General features: G+C 36.2%; 1 protein-coding gene across 8 annotated transcripts in view; it reads left to right on the top strand.

Annotated features, from left to right (window-relative positions):
- Positions 1 to 16832, top strand: part of KDM6A (lysine demethylase 6A) — a 180346-nt gene that overhangs the window by 87423 nt on the left and 76091 nt on the right. For all 8 annotated transcript variants that reach the window (XM_061410366.1, XM_061410365.1, XM_061410368.1 and 5 more), the window contains exon 6: positions 6097 to 6217. In XM_061410366.1, the coding sequence (XP_061266350.1) occupies positions 6097 to 6217 (121 nt within the window). The remainder of the gene's footprint in view (positions 1 to 6096; positions 6218 to 16832) is intronic.

Genomic DNA, 16832 nt, shown 5'->3' with positions numbered 1-16832 from the left:
GACCTAATAAATTATTAAGAGCAATTTTATCAACTATGGGTTTTATCTTGTTAATCTGTCTTGTTTCTTGCCCTATTATGTTGCATCCTCTCCCCGCCCCGCCCCCCCACCCCCACCCCCCCCACACACATACCTTTTATTTTTGAATTGATGTTAGCCTCTTGAGTCAATTCAGTAACTTGGTCAGTTTTTCTACTTTGAGTTTGAGGAACCCAGTGTCAGAAACAGAGCAACTGTTAAATTCTTAGTAGATTTATCATAATGATTTAATTTTACTATTATCATACACAGTAACTTGTGACCAGACTTAAAAATTATATATCCAGAAGAAGAAAGGAAGACATAGAAGCCCAAAGTAAAATACATGCAGCAGAGCGCTAGAACCAGCATCTATAAAGCCATTCCTTTCCATGTTTATGCCCATGCCTTCACTTCATGAGGGTGGCAAATAGCTAAGGGTATCTTGAACTGAGCTTTTCCTTGCCTTTATAATAAGAAACTTATATCTTTGAGCGAAAAAAAATTGAACCATGTACAGTAGTAAATTATTATAACTTGTAGCCATATTTCTGAATATACCCCCTTGAAAATCCTACCATTCCTCTTTCTTTAGCTTGTAACCTTTTGTATCCCCACTGATCAATATCAGAATGATCTTATGGTAGCAAATCTAACAGCTACATAATTCTTTGCCAGAGGCAGAGGATTTTGGAAATTACCTTCCCAAATCTGATTGATAAGGCCTGGTAAGGAAATGTAGTGATTATTATGTTGACATCAGCAAAGAGTAGGGTAATGGGATGGAGGTGAGTTCAAAAAGACAGATGTTAACACGTTACAAGTGAATTTTCTCCAGGATTCATTTCCAATTAGAAGTGTACCAATTATTTGTACCAGTTACCAAGTGTTCTTAAGGGTATAGTAATCTTTGCTTGCCTTGTAAAGTCACTGCTTTGAGTGCAAACATAAACATAAACCTAATGTATTAGAGATAACCACCATTGACCTTGAGGCTTGTTTAACATGGAGTCAGGCAAAAACTTAATATTTAATATATGTTTTCTGAGCTATCATTATGCAAACTAATTATCTTAGACCAGAGTTTAAGTATATTTCTATTAAAATAAAGCAGTTGATGTTAACATATGTTGAATTTATTCTGTTTGCTTCTGTTTTGGAAAAAACTAGCAGATAAATAGGTAGTTTTGGTAAAATCATGCTTACCAGTGACACATAGATTGCCAGAGAGAATTTGGAAGGGTTTGGACTGATTAAGCCTCAGGGAAATTATGAATATAAATATAAACTTCACAATGGAGAGGAGAAAAAAATCCCACTGTCTGCAGTGATGAAATGAAGTTGACTGAAGAGGGCAAAAGACCCAAGAGGTAATACATTAGTAAATGTCAATGTGAATAAACCAGTGTATGATACGTCTAACTTAGCCTCACATTTAAGATTCTCTCTGTTTCAACCTCAAATGATCTTTCTAACCTTATTGTTCCCCTAAATAGATTCTTTGTGTGAGTCACTACTGTATTAACATTTCACTGAAAATGTCTTGAGCATTTTTCACCCATGTAACTTGTTTTATGCCATTTACTTTGTTTGGTCTCCTTCTCTTTCCATCTCTACATTTAAATATCTTACCTGTCTCTGAGTTCTTCATTAAATCTTACTAATTGTCTCATTTAGATGGAACGTCTAAATTTCCTAAGTGTGTGTGTATCGAAGTATTTATTTGTTTTGTGTATGTGTTATTACTGATTTAGGGCTAAACTTGTGAAATTACTTCCCTTATCCTGTCAGATATGCCTGAGGGAAATCTCTGGACTCACCTTTATTAGCTCCAGAGAACTTAGTTTTATTTTGTCTCTTTAAATGTGCTCAAACTGTGCCAGGGTGTTTACTTAATATCATCATTTTTCTATAGTTTGGTAAAATTCTAAAGGAGGCTTTTTAAAAAATGACTTTCTAGAAACCTTATTAAAAATGAACATTGCTTTAAAATACAGTCAGCGTGTGTGTTTTTTGTAGGTAGTACTATTAAGGTTTTAGTTTTTTATAATTTTCTTTTAAAAATTGTTAGCAGTGTCTAACAAATGTAAAATTTTAAACTGAAAATCTATAGGTATAATTATGGTGATTAAAAAACCGTTTTTAGATTTTAAGGAAAAAATGCATGAATAGTTATGCATACAATATGCACTTTTATTTCGGTAGAGATTATGCTTTAATATTTGAAAATTGTAAGCCTTTCTAAGCATTATATCATTAACAGTATTTTATGGTTTTAAGTAGCCATTTCTCATGTTCTGAAATTGTCTGTTGATCAGAATACTGATGTCAGCAGAATTTGTATGTGTTGGTGGTGCAGTCTAACTTGCACTGTAGAGACCATACTCTGGTTGCATGTGGTTTGGTGAGATATGAGTGTATTAAACTGATGACCAAAATTAGTCTGAGTTGTACCTGTTTTCTCCACACAGCGCTCTCCCCATTCTAATACACAAACACATTGTTTTTTCTGTTTCTTCTCTCACCCCCAAGGGGTGGAAGCAACATATAGGAGAGGAAGATGGGAAAAGTTCAGAAAAGGAAATGAAAATGAACTTAATCTATTTTGTTAGCTCAGGGGAACTCTGATCAGTAAAGAGACTATGGAGCGTCCCTTCCCACCCCCTCAACAAGAAATCCAGTTTGCTAGCTATGAAAGTGATGACACCAGTAAACAGATACTAGACATTTTCCTGTAATGTCTAGAGTATTTGAAAATAAAAGAGGAATGTAGACCTCAAGGAATAGACCACTTGGAAAAACTGGAGATAGCACACTGGTAAGTAGAGAATAAAATGATTTGATTATAGAGTGGCCCTAACTGCTGGTTAATACTAAGCAAAAAAAAAAATGGTATTGAGTTTGGGTGGTGAGTCTTAAAGGTAATATTGCATTTAGAGTGAAGCAGAAGAATGAAAATATTTCAGGTCAGGAGACTATCCTCAGGAGAAGCAGTGAAAGCAAGAGGGCCAATATTTACATGAAGGAGTTCCTGAGATGCACCAGCTCACAGTTGAAGAGGAGCAGTGTTAGGGCATGACTGGGAATGGGGCGTTCACAGACCTTAAATGCGACATGGAGCATTTGACTTGAGTGTCATGGTTATTAGTAGGCCATCATAGGAGCTACATATTTGAGGAAGCATAGGCAAGCCAGAGCAGAGCAAGGGGAGTCTTTAAGGAGTCTTTCAGTTATCTACTAATGAGATACTGAAGATTGAGTCTGGAAGTATTGAAGTCGAGGGAAACTTGGAAACAACCTGGAGAACTTGACGAATAGATGTATAGTTCAACCTTGTCATAGGCACTTGTAATAGTCCTTAAAGAGCAGTAAGGTGTAGCCCCGACTAGTGTATTGGAACATGTGTTTTTGCTGATAGGTTAATTAAAAAAAAAAAAAATTCCCAGTATGTTAACCTATATAGAGAACTTGTTTTCTTTGTAGTTGTGTAACATTTCAAAGTAATAACTAAAGGCATGTATAAAATAAAACACATTTACCAAAGGTTGGGCAAAGGATGGAAATAGAAACTGAGATGGAGTAGGAAATATTTTTCCTGAAGGGTTGCTGTTGATGCTTTGTGTTTTCATTCTTCCCTTTCACATACATCCTTTCTTGGACTGTTTTTCTTCCTATCTTCTTTTTCTCCTTTGATCTTTCTATCCTTTGCTGCCTTCCACTTCCATCCTCCTCCTTTCCTGTATATGTCTCAGGCCTGCCTCGGTTTTTTGGGGTGTGGGGTGGGGTGTTTTTGGTTTTGTTTTTTTGAATTTTTACTGGACTATATAGTTTATAAGGTTGTGTCAATTTCAGCTGTACAGTGTGTGTGTGTGTGTGTGTGTGTGTGTGTGTGTGTGTGTACATATATCCATTCTTTACTGTCTGGATTTTTATTAGAACTTTATGAAGTATTTATTATTATTATAAATGCTTAAAATTGCACACATTTAACTATACATCTTTACATGTTATTTATAAAAATAAACAGAAATGTCACTTGGGTTGAGAAATAAAAAATTACTATCGCCCTGAAGTGTAAGTGAAAGTAGCTCAGTAGTGTCTGACTCTTTGTGACCTCCATGGAATTCTCCAGGCCAGAACACTGGAGTGGGTAGCCTTTCCCTTCTCCAGTGGATCTTCCCAACCCAGGATCAAACCCAGGTCTCTCCTGCATTGCAGGTGAATTCTTTACCAGCTGAGCCACAAGGGAAGCCCAAGAATACTGGAGTGGGTAGTCTATCCCTTCTCCAGCGGATCTTCCTGACCCAGAAGCTTCTACTATTGCCCTAGAAGCTTCCAGAAGCCCCTGAATTCCTGTTCCCAGTCACATCTTACCTTTTAATTGGTATCATTTACTGCCACAGTTATTCTCCTCCTAACCTTTTTATGCCTCTCCCCCAACATGTGAGTTGTGTTCCCCCAACATACACACACCCTCTCACAGGCACACACATACACACACATGCACTTGCTTGAGCACACAATCTATTCTATTAGAAAAAGGTGCCTCTAGACATGACCAAGAGGATACAGAGGCTGAAACTGCACCTCTTCTTATGAGAAAGGTTTGAGAAAAGTACAGAGACCTTCTTAGCAGTATGCAGATGAGTATCTTGAAGTCTGATTGAGAGGAGCAGGAAGCCACCTTTGAATAAGAAAGGTAATTTTCTTCGAATTTTTACATGAATTCTTTCATACCATGTCTTTGACTCCCCTCTTCTGTCTATACACACTAAATAGCAAAATACATAAATAACCCAACCCATTTGAAATGCCATGTAACACAGAGATGCTGAACTCCTTTTCAGGAAGAAATTATTTAGCCAGATGTAAAGGTATCTGATACCAGACCTATTGCCCCCACTCCTCACAATAAATATTACTGTTCAGGACCCTTAATATTGTAATAAATACATAGTTTTTCTGGAGGTGGAATAGATAGTATACAAGTCAAAATAAAGTTGCTTAAAGACATAGGGCATATTGTTTTGCTCTATTTTATGGTAGTATATTTTGAAGTTTTATGTAAAAGTTTGACTTTTATTTTGGAATTATCTAAGATTCCAGGTAGCCTCCTTTAAGATTAAATAAAAGCAATGAATAGTTGATTAAAAGCTTTGCAAAGCATTTATTAGCCTGTACTTGAAATAAGCCTTAAATCATGTAGAGAGAGATAAAATGATGCCTAAAATACTGTGTATCTGATACTATATATCTGATACTAAAATTCAAATTAGACATTTTTCTTTGTCAAAATTTTAATTTCATTTTTAAGTACATAGTAACATTCATGTGATCAAATTAAATGGTATAAAAATGTATTCAGTGAAAAGTGTTCCTTCTTCATCCTTGTATTAAGTTCTACTGGTCATTAAGACTTTTTGTGATAAAATGTGAATTTGGGGTAAAAATACATCAGGTGACAGAATAGAGAGCCCAGAAACAGATCAAGATGTTTGATGAGGACATTTGATTTAGAACAATGTGGCTCTGTAGAGCTGTGGTAAGGATGGTCTTTTCTATGTATGATGTAGGGGCTATCGAATATTTGTATAGAAAAAGATGAAAACGTTATATAAAAAATAAAGTATAGATGGATTGCAAACCTAAATATGAAAGAAATAAAAAGTTTTAAAAAAGAAGACTTCATTTTATGGAGTAGACTAGAAACAGGATTAATCTCCCTTAAAAACAAAACTATCCACCTGCTCTATTCTCTCTCTCAGGAAGTTCCAGAAACAGTGAAATCAGTTATTAACATTGAGAATTTTATTAAGCCATAAAATGTTATTTGAATAAGTAAGAATTAATTCAACTTATCTTCCTTTTTTTCTCTTTTTATATTATACACTTAACATAAAAAACCCAAGAACCCCTTCTCAGTCTTTTTTTTTTTTAAGCTATCCATTGACATCAGTTTTATAAAACTGGCATTTCCTTTAAAACAGAATTGCATAAAACAGAAATTTACTGTGTTACCATGAAAAAATTCATGTAATTGTTAAAAAGTAAAGATATCTTTTGTCTATGTTCTTTCAGGGCAATTAAAGCATTTCAGGAGGTGCTTTATGTTGATCCCAGCTTTTGTCGAGCCAAGGAAATTCATTTACGGCTTGGGCTTATGTTCAAAGTGAACACAGACTATGAGTCTAGTTTAAAGGTAGGTTGTTGGGTTTTATCCAAGATACAGTGTTTCATTTTTTGTGCTTTTGAGGGGGGTTGTCAAATATTAGAACATTGAGAAATGTTGGAATTTGTATTGGTACTTCAAAAGAAAATTTGAAAATTTAGATGAAAGAACTTTTATCAGCCATGAACTGGAAGATGCATATGTTTGGGTTTCGGAGTACATTATGCTAAGACATAAGCAAGTAATTATATCAGTAAACTTCTTTTCTTTTTAAAGTTTGAATTGTGGTCCGTCATCAGGAAAGGGCGAAGGTTTCAACGTCGATTTGAACACCTGAATCACTCCACTGTTAGTGATGGGTCAGAACCAGCTGCTCAGTGATTCTGTATCTGTGACCCCATCTTTTGACCATTTACTTGTATGGGTCTCACTAGGTGTCACTAGGCCAACAGAGCATGTCCCATATCTTAAATTATTTTAAAAAAGGGTGTTCTTCGGTAGTCATTTCAACTGCTAGTTTGTGAGTATAAACATTGTTGGGCAAAATAGCACATCATTGCTTAAATATTACATTTCTCAAGTTTTTCATTTGAGTTTCCTGTGCTGTTTATGCCATGACTAGGTGTTACTGGGCTTTTCATGAAAATAGTGCTTCCCTGCTTGACAAAAGTATTGATTTTTGAAAGGATTAGAAGTTCTAGGAAAAGCTTAATTTTTTGTGAGTTTACGGCTGTGATGGTTGCCATGTTCTAAATATCTCCATTGTATGCTATCTTCATGCTGAACGGTCAGGAGGGAGATAAAAAAAGATAATGCTTTACAGTAGGTTGTAATTTGAATTCACTAATAAGGAACTACTGAAATTTTAAAAAAGTACTTAGGAATGCCTAATTGCTCTAGAGTTGTAAAGTAGACACTTTCACAAATACCGTTTCTGTCTTCCATGAGTTTATACAGAATAGTGCTGTTGGTATGAAAGAGAGGTATACACCCCAAAACACTAAAGTAAGTAGATTGTGAAAATATTCAGATCACACATTTGTCAAAGGTGAGTACAGTTTGAGGAATAGGCCCTAGGGCAAATGTAAGTAATGTGGAGAAGTTGATCAGTTTTCCTCAAGCTTAAAGCAGCCTGTCTCAAACTGTATTTTGGCATGTGAGTGGACTTGAAACACCTTGCATATTTTGACCTCCTGTTGGACAGTCGCAGTGTATACTAGCAAATCAGATTTTATGGTGGCTCCAGGTTGGTTTCCAGGTGTGATCAAAGTGAAATGATTTCTTTTTCATATTTCATAAAGAAAAGCATTATATGGTAATGGTATAGGTGCTTAGTGTAGTGCCGGCATATAGTAAGTACTCAGTAAATACCTGATTTATTGTGTTGTAGAGGACAAAGATCCTTACTTTTTGTTGATCATTTCAAGAACACTTTGCATCTCATTGGCCAAAATTAGACCACATGGCCATTTTCAGTGATTCCTTATCAAAGATTTGGTTATTCTGTTCTATTCTTTGGATCAGTTATGTCCTGTTTTGAGCAGAGCTCAATTTCCTAAGCATGCTTTTCCTATCAAATAGAAGAGTGAGGGGTGGGTAAAAAAGAGTGTTTTTATATGGGGGTAGTGCATACAATCTGTCCATTACAGATCCAGTCTTTTCTGCCTCATTTTCTTTCCCTCTCAGGGATAGAGATACAACATATACAGTATGTTTTAGATGGTAAAATATTTAAATAAAATGCAGTTTATTTTCATAATAGATTCCTGCTTTTCACCCACACATGAAATGCATTCCAGGGCCTCCTGTTTTATTTCTATCTCTGGTAATAACTTTTCTCCCAAAATGTACTTCTGAAACAGATTCATTCTGTTTTGGTACCATGTAAATAGCTCTCAGAGCAAGCAAATTTGGTTTTAAAATTTGACCCTGCCACTAAACTAATTGTGTGACTTGGGCAATGTGCCTAACTTTTCTGATCCTCTTTCTGTCTGTGTGTGTGTGCTTAGTTGCTCACTTGTGTCCCACTCTTGCAACCCCACAGATTATAGCCTGCCAGGTTCTCCTGTCCATGGGATTCTCCAGGCAAGAATACTGGAGTGGGTTGCCATTTCGTTCTCCAGGGGATCTTCCCGACCCAGGAATCGAACCCGGGTCTCCTGCATTGCAGGCAGATTCTTGACCGACTGAGGTACCAGGGAAGCCCCTTTCAGTCTGTAGAACTGGAATAACTACCTACTCCACAAGATTGTTACAAAGATTAAACAATATATATATCAAAGTCTCTGTTAAATAAGTTTTTTTAGCCCTTCTTTTTTAGTTCTCAGTTTTACCATATCTAAAACTCTGATTTGGGGCCAGTATTAGATATTGTTTGTATGAAATCCATTTTCTTGTCCTAAATTTTAATACTTGTATTTTTGACATACTGCCCACCCTCAGAAATATGAAGTTAATGCCCAACTTACTTTTCAACTAGTGGTGTTATTTTTCCATTAAATTGGTCAGTAAAGATTTCACATGTTTAGTTGAGTGATGGAGGTACCTATTCTTAGTTTATTAACTAGTTTAGTATTATCTGAACCAGAGTCCATTTCAGGGTGACATTTCTACATGATACTGTATGGCTTTTCTGCTTCATATAATACACCCTCAGGTGGGAGTAGTTGCCTATTTACCTCCATATAATTAATTCAGAATTTTATTTCATTATTTTTTAATGATATTAATGATAATTGCTTACATTTGTTATGTATTTGAGGCAGTGTGCTATTGCTGCATCAGAAAAGCATGCCAGTTTAGACAAGTAGTTTTATATGATGCTTCTAATTTTTACACCTTGGCAGAGTATTAAAATTATTTCCTTCATATGGAGCTAATAAATGCAAAATAGGATGTAATATCACCCATATTCTTTGGTCAGTTAATGCATCTATTTTAATTTAACGAATTTCATATAAAAATTCTCCCTGATATTTAGATATTTAAGTTCCCCTGAAATAATGGCAGCATTCAATATTTTTTTTAAAGGTAGATAAAGAAGGTGGCTTTTTTTTATGGGAACTTGTGGATTGTTGACTGGAATACCAGTGTAAGTCCCCTTATAATTTGATATTTGAAGATGATAAGTGCAGATTGAAGGGCATAATATGAAGGGATTAAGAAGATGAGAATTGAAAGAGGAGATTCAAAGGAAATGGGTTGAACTCAAATGAGACTTGTGTGTTAGCTTGGCATTACAACAGGTGCTTCGTGTTTCTTGAATGGATAGCTTAATAAAATGAAAGAGGCAATAAAATGACAAAATGCCTCTCATGAGATTGGCTGGAAACATTGGGGAGAAAAGATGAGGCTGATTGTATTTGTCATCTTCTACACAAACTGACAGTGCAGTTTTCTCTAGATGCCCCCTGTTCACCAGTTCGTTCTGCTGTCTCCCTTCTATTATCATACCTCACATGAAGCTTCTGAGTGAAATAGCATTTTACGTTTTTTTAAAAAAACACTCTTCTCCAGAAACTGCTTCATTTCCAGGTATCTGATTTGATATCATACTTCAGACTCAGGAATTTTGTTTTTTTTTTCTTATTCCAAGAAATTAAGGCAGAAAAAATGAGTAAAGGCATGATGATGTGTATTTCCTTTTAGAAACCACTTTTGGAATCTGTGAAATACCTCCTGTCTTTTACTATTCTACTCATATAAATCATTTCCTTCATTTAATTGAGATACTATGAATTATAAAAATATTTGCTCAGAATTTCAATACCAGCTATTAAATTAATTTTAATCAGGCCTTAAGTTTCTAAGATATATCTGTAGTATTTTTTGTTGAAGCTTTAACTGCATATTTTTATTCATTCAGTTGTCTAAAGATAATAAAAGTTGCTGTTATTTCTCTATACCCACTCCTGGCCTGCTTCCTTTATTTGTTAAATAACTTAACTCTTCTTATTGGCACTTTGAAAATTTTAGGCTTTTAAAATTTTAAAACTTTTTTTATTGAGATAGAATTGACATACAACTTTGAGTAAGTTTAATTTGTACAATGTGTGCTTCAGTAATATGTGAACCGTGAACTTCCTGATGTTCAGGCTGGTTTTAGAAAAGGCAGAGGAACCAGAGATCAAATTGCCAACATCCACTGGATCATCAAAAAAGCAAGAGAGTTCCAGAAAAACATCTATTTCTGCTTTATTGACTATGCCAAAGCCTTTGACTATGTGGATCACAATAAACTGTGGAAAATTCTTCAAGAGATGGGAATACCAGACCACCTGATCTGCCTCTTGAGAAATTTGTATGCAGGTCAGGAAGCACCAGTTAGAACTGGACATGGAACAACAGACTGGTTCCAAATAGGAAAAGGAGTCCGTCAAGGCTGTATATTGTCAATGTGCTTATTTAACTTATATGCAGAGTACATCATGAGAAATGCTGACTGGAAGAAACACAAACTGGAATCAAGGTTGCCGGGAGAAATATCAGTAACCTCAGATATGCAGATGACACCACCCTTATGGCAGAAAGTGAAGAGGAACTAAAAAGCTTCTTGATGCAGGTGAAAGTGGAGAGTGAAAAAGTTGGCTTAAAGCTGAACATTCAGAAAACGAAGATCATGGCATCCAGTCCCATCACTTCATGGGAAATAGATGGGGAAACAGTGTCAGACTTTATTTTTCTGGGCTCCAAAATCACTGCAGATGGTGACTGCAGCCATGAAATTAAAAGACGCTTACTCCTTGGAAGAAAAGTTATGACCAACCTAGATAGCATATTCAAAAGCAGAGACATTACTTTGCCAACAAAGGTTCGTCTAGTCAAGGCTATGGTTTTTCCTGTGATCATGTATGGATGTGAGAGTTGGATTGTGAAGAAGGCTGAGTGCCGAAGAATTGATGCTTTTGAACTGTGGTGTTGGAGAAGACTCTTGAGAGTCCCTTGGACTGCAAGGAGATCCAACTAGTCCATCCTGAAGGAGATCAGCCCTGGGATTTCTTTGGAAGGACTGATGCTAAAGCTGAAACTCCAGTACTTTGGCCACTTCATACGAAGAGTTAACTCATTGGAAAAGACTCTGATGCTGGGAGGGATTGGGGGCAGGAGGAGAAGGGGATGACAGAGGATGAGATGGCTGGATGGCATCACTGACTCGATGGACTTGAGTCTGAGTGAATTCCGGGAGTTGGTGATGGACAGGGAGGCCTGGCGTGCTGCGATTCATGGGGTCGCAAAGAGTCGGACACGACTGAGCGACTGATCTGATCTGATATCATCACCATACCATATATCACCATCACCATATATCATCACCACCAATTTGACACATTATCATCATCACCATAGCATTTCCTAATAACATCTCTGTCATGCCAGATAATTATCTTTTTTTTGTATGTGAGAACAGTTAAGATCTAGTCTCTTAGCTTCAAAATTTATAGTACAGTATCGTTGATACAGTAATCTCTATACTGTAATCTAGTTATCTGCTAGTTTCACATTTGTACCTTTCAACCACCCCAGTTCCCATTTTGGTAGTGGAATTTGGTTTCTCCTGAGTATAATGTCACTGTCTGGGCAGAGAATGGTCACTGCCCTTTGTCTTCTGTCCATTTTTCCTCATTTATGGACAGAAATCTTTTCCTTGCTCTTTCATTTTTCTACTGTTCATCAACTGTACTTTTTAATCTTTTCTATGTATTATCTGGGGCTTTCCAGCTGGCGCTAGTGATAAAAAACCCGCATGCCAGTGCAGGAGACATAAGAGACAACAGGTTCTATCCCTGGGTCAGGAAGACCCCCTGGAGAAGGAAATGGCAACCCATTCCAGTATTCTTGCCTAGAGAATCCCATGGATAGAGGAGCCTGGTGGGCTACAGTCCATGGGGTTGCAGAGAGTCAGACACAACTGAAAGTGACTTAGCAGTTTAGCACTTTCTGTGTATTATCTGGTATGAGGTGATCTGCTCATTGGTTTATCTGTCCACTAATGCTTTCTCCACTTCAATCTGCCTGCCCAGTTTTATTTTTCCTTTTGGTATTTATTTCTGCCCTGAGTTCTATTACATACCTGTAAGTGCAAAGTAGTATAAATAGTAGAAGAACTTCAGTTCCTCAAATACATTTTTGAAAAGAACATGACTGCTCATAGATGTTCGGTAACCATCCTTTCTTGATACTGAGCAGTTGGGATTAGCCCAGGTTTCCTGTGTCAGGTTTCTCTCCTCAAATATATTTTAACTACAAGATGTCATTTCTAATCAAAAAACACTTTTTGGTGTTTATGGATGACTACTTAAATTTGTGGTTATAAATATTCAGTCTTCAAATGCAGCTTTATGAAACATTCAGTGTATTCAGTGTCACAATTTTTTAAGCTTATGTTTCTAAACATTTTACAATGCAAATTGTAACATTATCCTTTATAAAATATATATTATGTTAACTTTGTTATTTATGTGCGTGTTAGTCTTATTTTGATTTGAACACAGATTGTATACTAGATTTAAAGAACTTGAAAATTCAGTCAATACATATTCTGATTGTTTCTGTACATAGATTTGACATACGCTAGAACCAGTGTTTTAAAGTTTCTAATCAGTTGCATACCTGTAAAAAAGGAGAAATTTGAGAACTATGTTGGACACAGTTACAGGAAGAAAGGTGAGCAAGATCTGTAGAATAAATTGGTTCTCAGGATGGATGCATGGATGGATGAATAAAAGGTAACACATCCTAGAGATCTTAAGGAGTCTTAATAAAGAAGTTAACTTATTGACAAATAAGTGTGGGTAGAGAGTCCCCATTTATTGACTTGACTTACTTTTCTGTTAATAAAGCAGGGGATAAAGAAAACAACAGGTTTGGGGATTGGGAAATGAAAAGCCTCCAAATGGAAATGGGTCATTTGGGAGTATATTGAGTTGGAAGTACCTGAGGGATATCAGATGTTGGTATAGATGGAAGTCTGGAGCCAAAAAGAAGGGCTGGAAATTAGATTTTGAACATCTTCAGTTATAGAATGTCTTTTGCCTTACTATTTTTGTGTGTGTGTGTGTGTGTGTGTGTGAAAGACAGTTTTGGAAGAGACCATATTGGTAAACTTGAAAGAAGGAGCCTCTTTTTTGAGTGAAGATTGCTAGGATTCATTAGCTATTAGTCATTGGTGCAGTAGAGTTCCTCCTTGAAACTGTTATAATCTTGAATTACAAAGAGAATGCAAGAACTGAGTTTGGGAACTTTGAGGGAATCTCAGTCAGATCAACTTGGCCAGGCATCATGGCTCACAAATGCTACCGAAACTTACCAATTTTAGTTTGGTATCTTATTTTCAGAGACCAAATTCCTAAAGTAATTACCATCGCATTCTAAGGCATTTTCCCTAGTTTTAGAAATGAAATTTGTTGGTTTTTTAATTCATACTTTCAGAATTCTGGCAATCTGTAAAAAAAAAGAAAAAATAATTTGCCTTTGACCTGCAAGAGTACCTGACAAACCTTCCATTCTCCCACTTAAATGGTTCATAAATCCTTGTTTCATAAACGCTGTGTAAACAGACGTTGTTTCCTCAGCTTGAAGGATCTCTTCTTCCCTCATCTATATCTTTTAGACTCTGCTATGGAATTGTCTTTTAAACTTTTATTAGAACATTAATTTCAGTGAGCCTTTTATTCAGTTGCGTAGTTGCTGACTCAGTGCTGAAGAATCTAACAATGCAGGAGATGCAGATTTGATCCCTGTGTTGGGAAGATCCCCTGGTGGAGGAAATGGCAACCCACCCCAATGTTCTTAACAGGTATAATCCCATGGACAGAGGAGCCTAGCGGCCTACAGTCCATGAGGTCCCAAAGAATTGGATGTAGCTGAGAACATACACACGCATAGTCATAACAGAGTGCTTGGTGTAGAGTAAAAATAGGTTGCAAACATTTTACTACTAAGAAGCAGCATTTGCTTTAATAGACAGCAGTATAGACTGAAGTAAGGCTTTTGGGGGTAAGCACACAATTTGCAAGTTTTAAATATTGGCATTTAACCCTGACTGTGCCTTGGAATAAGTTGTAGGGGGTTTTATCTGGTTCATAGGGTATTGTTCTCAACCCATTGAATCAGAACATCTGAGATTGAATCTGGAATCCACACGTTGCTCCAAATTAATAATTTATACATACAACCATAACTTGTCAATAATGAAAAGTTATCTCACTGCTTATCTTCAGGTTTGGGAACATAGTTGAAGGGTTCTACAACTGAAAAGATGGTAAGATAATCACAGATTATTCAACTAGAAGTAAAACATTTTAAAAGGGAAATAAAGTCTTGAAATTGGTGTTTTATGTGTTAATTACATCAACTTTCATCTCTATCTGAAGGGGAAAATCTAGTTCCTTAGTCTATAGAAAGCAAAGTACTGAAAAGTTACTTTAAAATATTGAACAAGTCAAAAGCTTTTAAAGAAAAAGTTACTTTGGTGAGAACGATGTCAACAGAAATTGTAATGAATTGAACCTTGTATTAAATTGGACCAGAAAGGCTCTATTAAAAGGAACATTAGGAAAAAATGTTGTAGGTAAATCTTCTTGCTTTGAAATTAGTTTTCTGTAGAATGCTTTCTGCCTTGAGGTTTGCGATAGTCTTTGAACTGCAGAAGCCAATAAGTTGGGTGGTAACTATTTCACACAGCAGCAGTCAGTTTCAGTACTGCAGTATTTCAGTATGAGGTACATTTCCTAGCTCTTCCTATTGGTCAAGGATGGGTGCTAGGTATTTTACCATGTATCTTCAGGTTTGGGGCTGATTGTCATAGTTGATAGTTATTTGCTGACTTATGTGTTAAAAATACATCTATTTTGCATCCAGTTTAGACATTAGAAATGAAGTCATACCATCCCCACCCTAGTCTCTCATCTCCCTTTAGTTTACTCAAAGGTGTATCAGTGATTTTTGTTATGTGGGGTGGTTTTATGTGGCTGTTCTTAGTTTGTTAAACTCAGTTATTCTGTAAGTTTTTTCATTCTCACGCCTGTTTTTGAATATGTACAGTCTTGCAGAGTTAATTTTTGTGTATCATTGTGGTTTGGAAATGTTTGACATTTCATGATGTTTTGGGATTGAATTGGTGCATCAGTGACTTCATTGCTGATTTTAAGATCGATTAGTAATTATGTAGTCCAGAACTTCTGCCCGATTTCATTACAGGACCTTCAGTATTGATAGATGAAATGTAGATTGGGCGATTTGAATTATGCATCTCTCTGCTCTTTGTGAGATTTGAGTGCAATAGTGAAAATAAAATATTGCCATCTTAAATGGTGTTTTCTTGGCCGGGCAGTTTGCATCTTTTAACTCTGTCTTTGTTGTTTTGTTGCTGGCTGACTTCTTTTGCAACCCCATGGACTATAGCCCGCCAGGCTCCTCTGTCTATGGGATTTTCCAGGCAAGAATATTGGAGTGGGTTGCCATTTCCTTCTTTCCCAATCCGGGGATCGAACCTGCATCTCCTGCATTGGCAGGCGGATTCTTTACCACTGAGCCACTAGAGAAGCCCCTGTCTTATCTAAGTATTAATGTTGGCAGGATAGATTAGACTTTGAAATGCAGTACAATCTGAATGTGTGGCTGCTGTGCCTCTTTTTATCTAGAGGAAAACAACTGGTTATAAAATATGCTTTGCTTTCATAGTACTCACTTTTTAAAATAGTCTGTTTTCTATTGCTATGGTAGCACACTAAAAGGATGTTTAAGGACATACAATCTGCTTTGTAGGTCAGGGGAGAATAAAAGCAGTTCTCAAAGTATTCAGATGTTGGGTTTTTTTTTTCCCATTCTGTAAATGATGGCAAATATTTTTTCACTTTTGATTGTCATTGTGTCCCTAGTATCTTCATTGTCCTGAGGACATTATAGGGTCTTGAAGTAGTCGTTGAATGGATTAAATATTTAAGGGTCATAGTCATCTCATTAGTAGCTTGCTCATTAAGAATATTACAACCTCTAAATATTGAGTACTGCAAATGTAGGCTACAGTAATTATGCATGCATATAACAGACATTTGTGAATAACTACTAGTTCATATGAAATTATGCCTTCTAATCTTTGTTTCATTGTAGTACTGGGTAACTGACATTAGTTTATTTTTGTTAACTGAGGGCTCTGGTTGACCAAGTGCAGTTTTGTTGATTCTATGTTGAAATACAGTACTAAAAGCTTGCTGATGACTCTCTCTCTTGATATAGAAAGTTTTAAGTTTCTTTCGGGCTTACATCTAGAAGTTGTCATTATATGTATCAGTTTTCAGTTTTTCCAGCAGTTGAAAAAAGACAATTCTTTAGGCATTTGGCTTGTGGATAGAAATGGTGATTTTTAGAAAATTGTTTTGTACTTTTGGCTTTTGATTACTTTTAATGGTAAAAATTTGTGGAGGCTTGGAAATTTTGAATATGTATTTCTGGAAATATCTTTTAGAAGAATTCAGAGACTTAACCTTTTTTATTTGTTATTATTTGTTTATTTGTTTCTGACTGTACTGTTGCACGGGCTTTTCTCTAGTTGCCGTGAGCTGGGGCTACCCTCTCATTGCAAGAGAAGAGGGCTTCTCTTGTTGCAGAGCACAGGCTGTAGGGCTCACAGGTTTCAGTAGTTGCT

This window comes from Bos javanicus, chromosome X (assembly GCF_032452875.1).
Source record: "Bos javanicus breed banteng chromosome X, ARS-OSU_banteng_1.0, whole genome shotgun sequence".
Classification (NCBI taxonomy): domain Eukaryota; kingdom Metazoa; phylum Chordata; class Mammalia; order Artiodactyla; family Bovidae; genus Bos; species Bos javanicus.
Note: the sequence above shows the minus strand (reverse complement) of the source record. Positions and strands in the feature narration are given on the sequence as shown.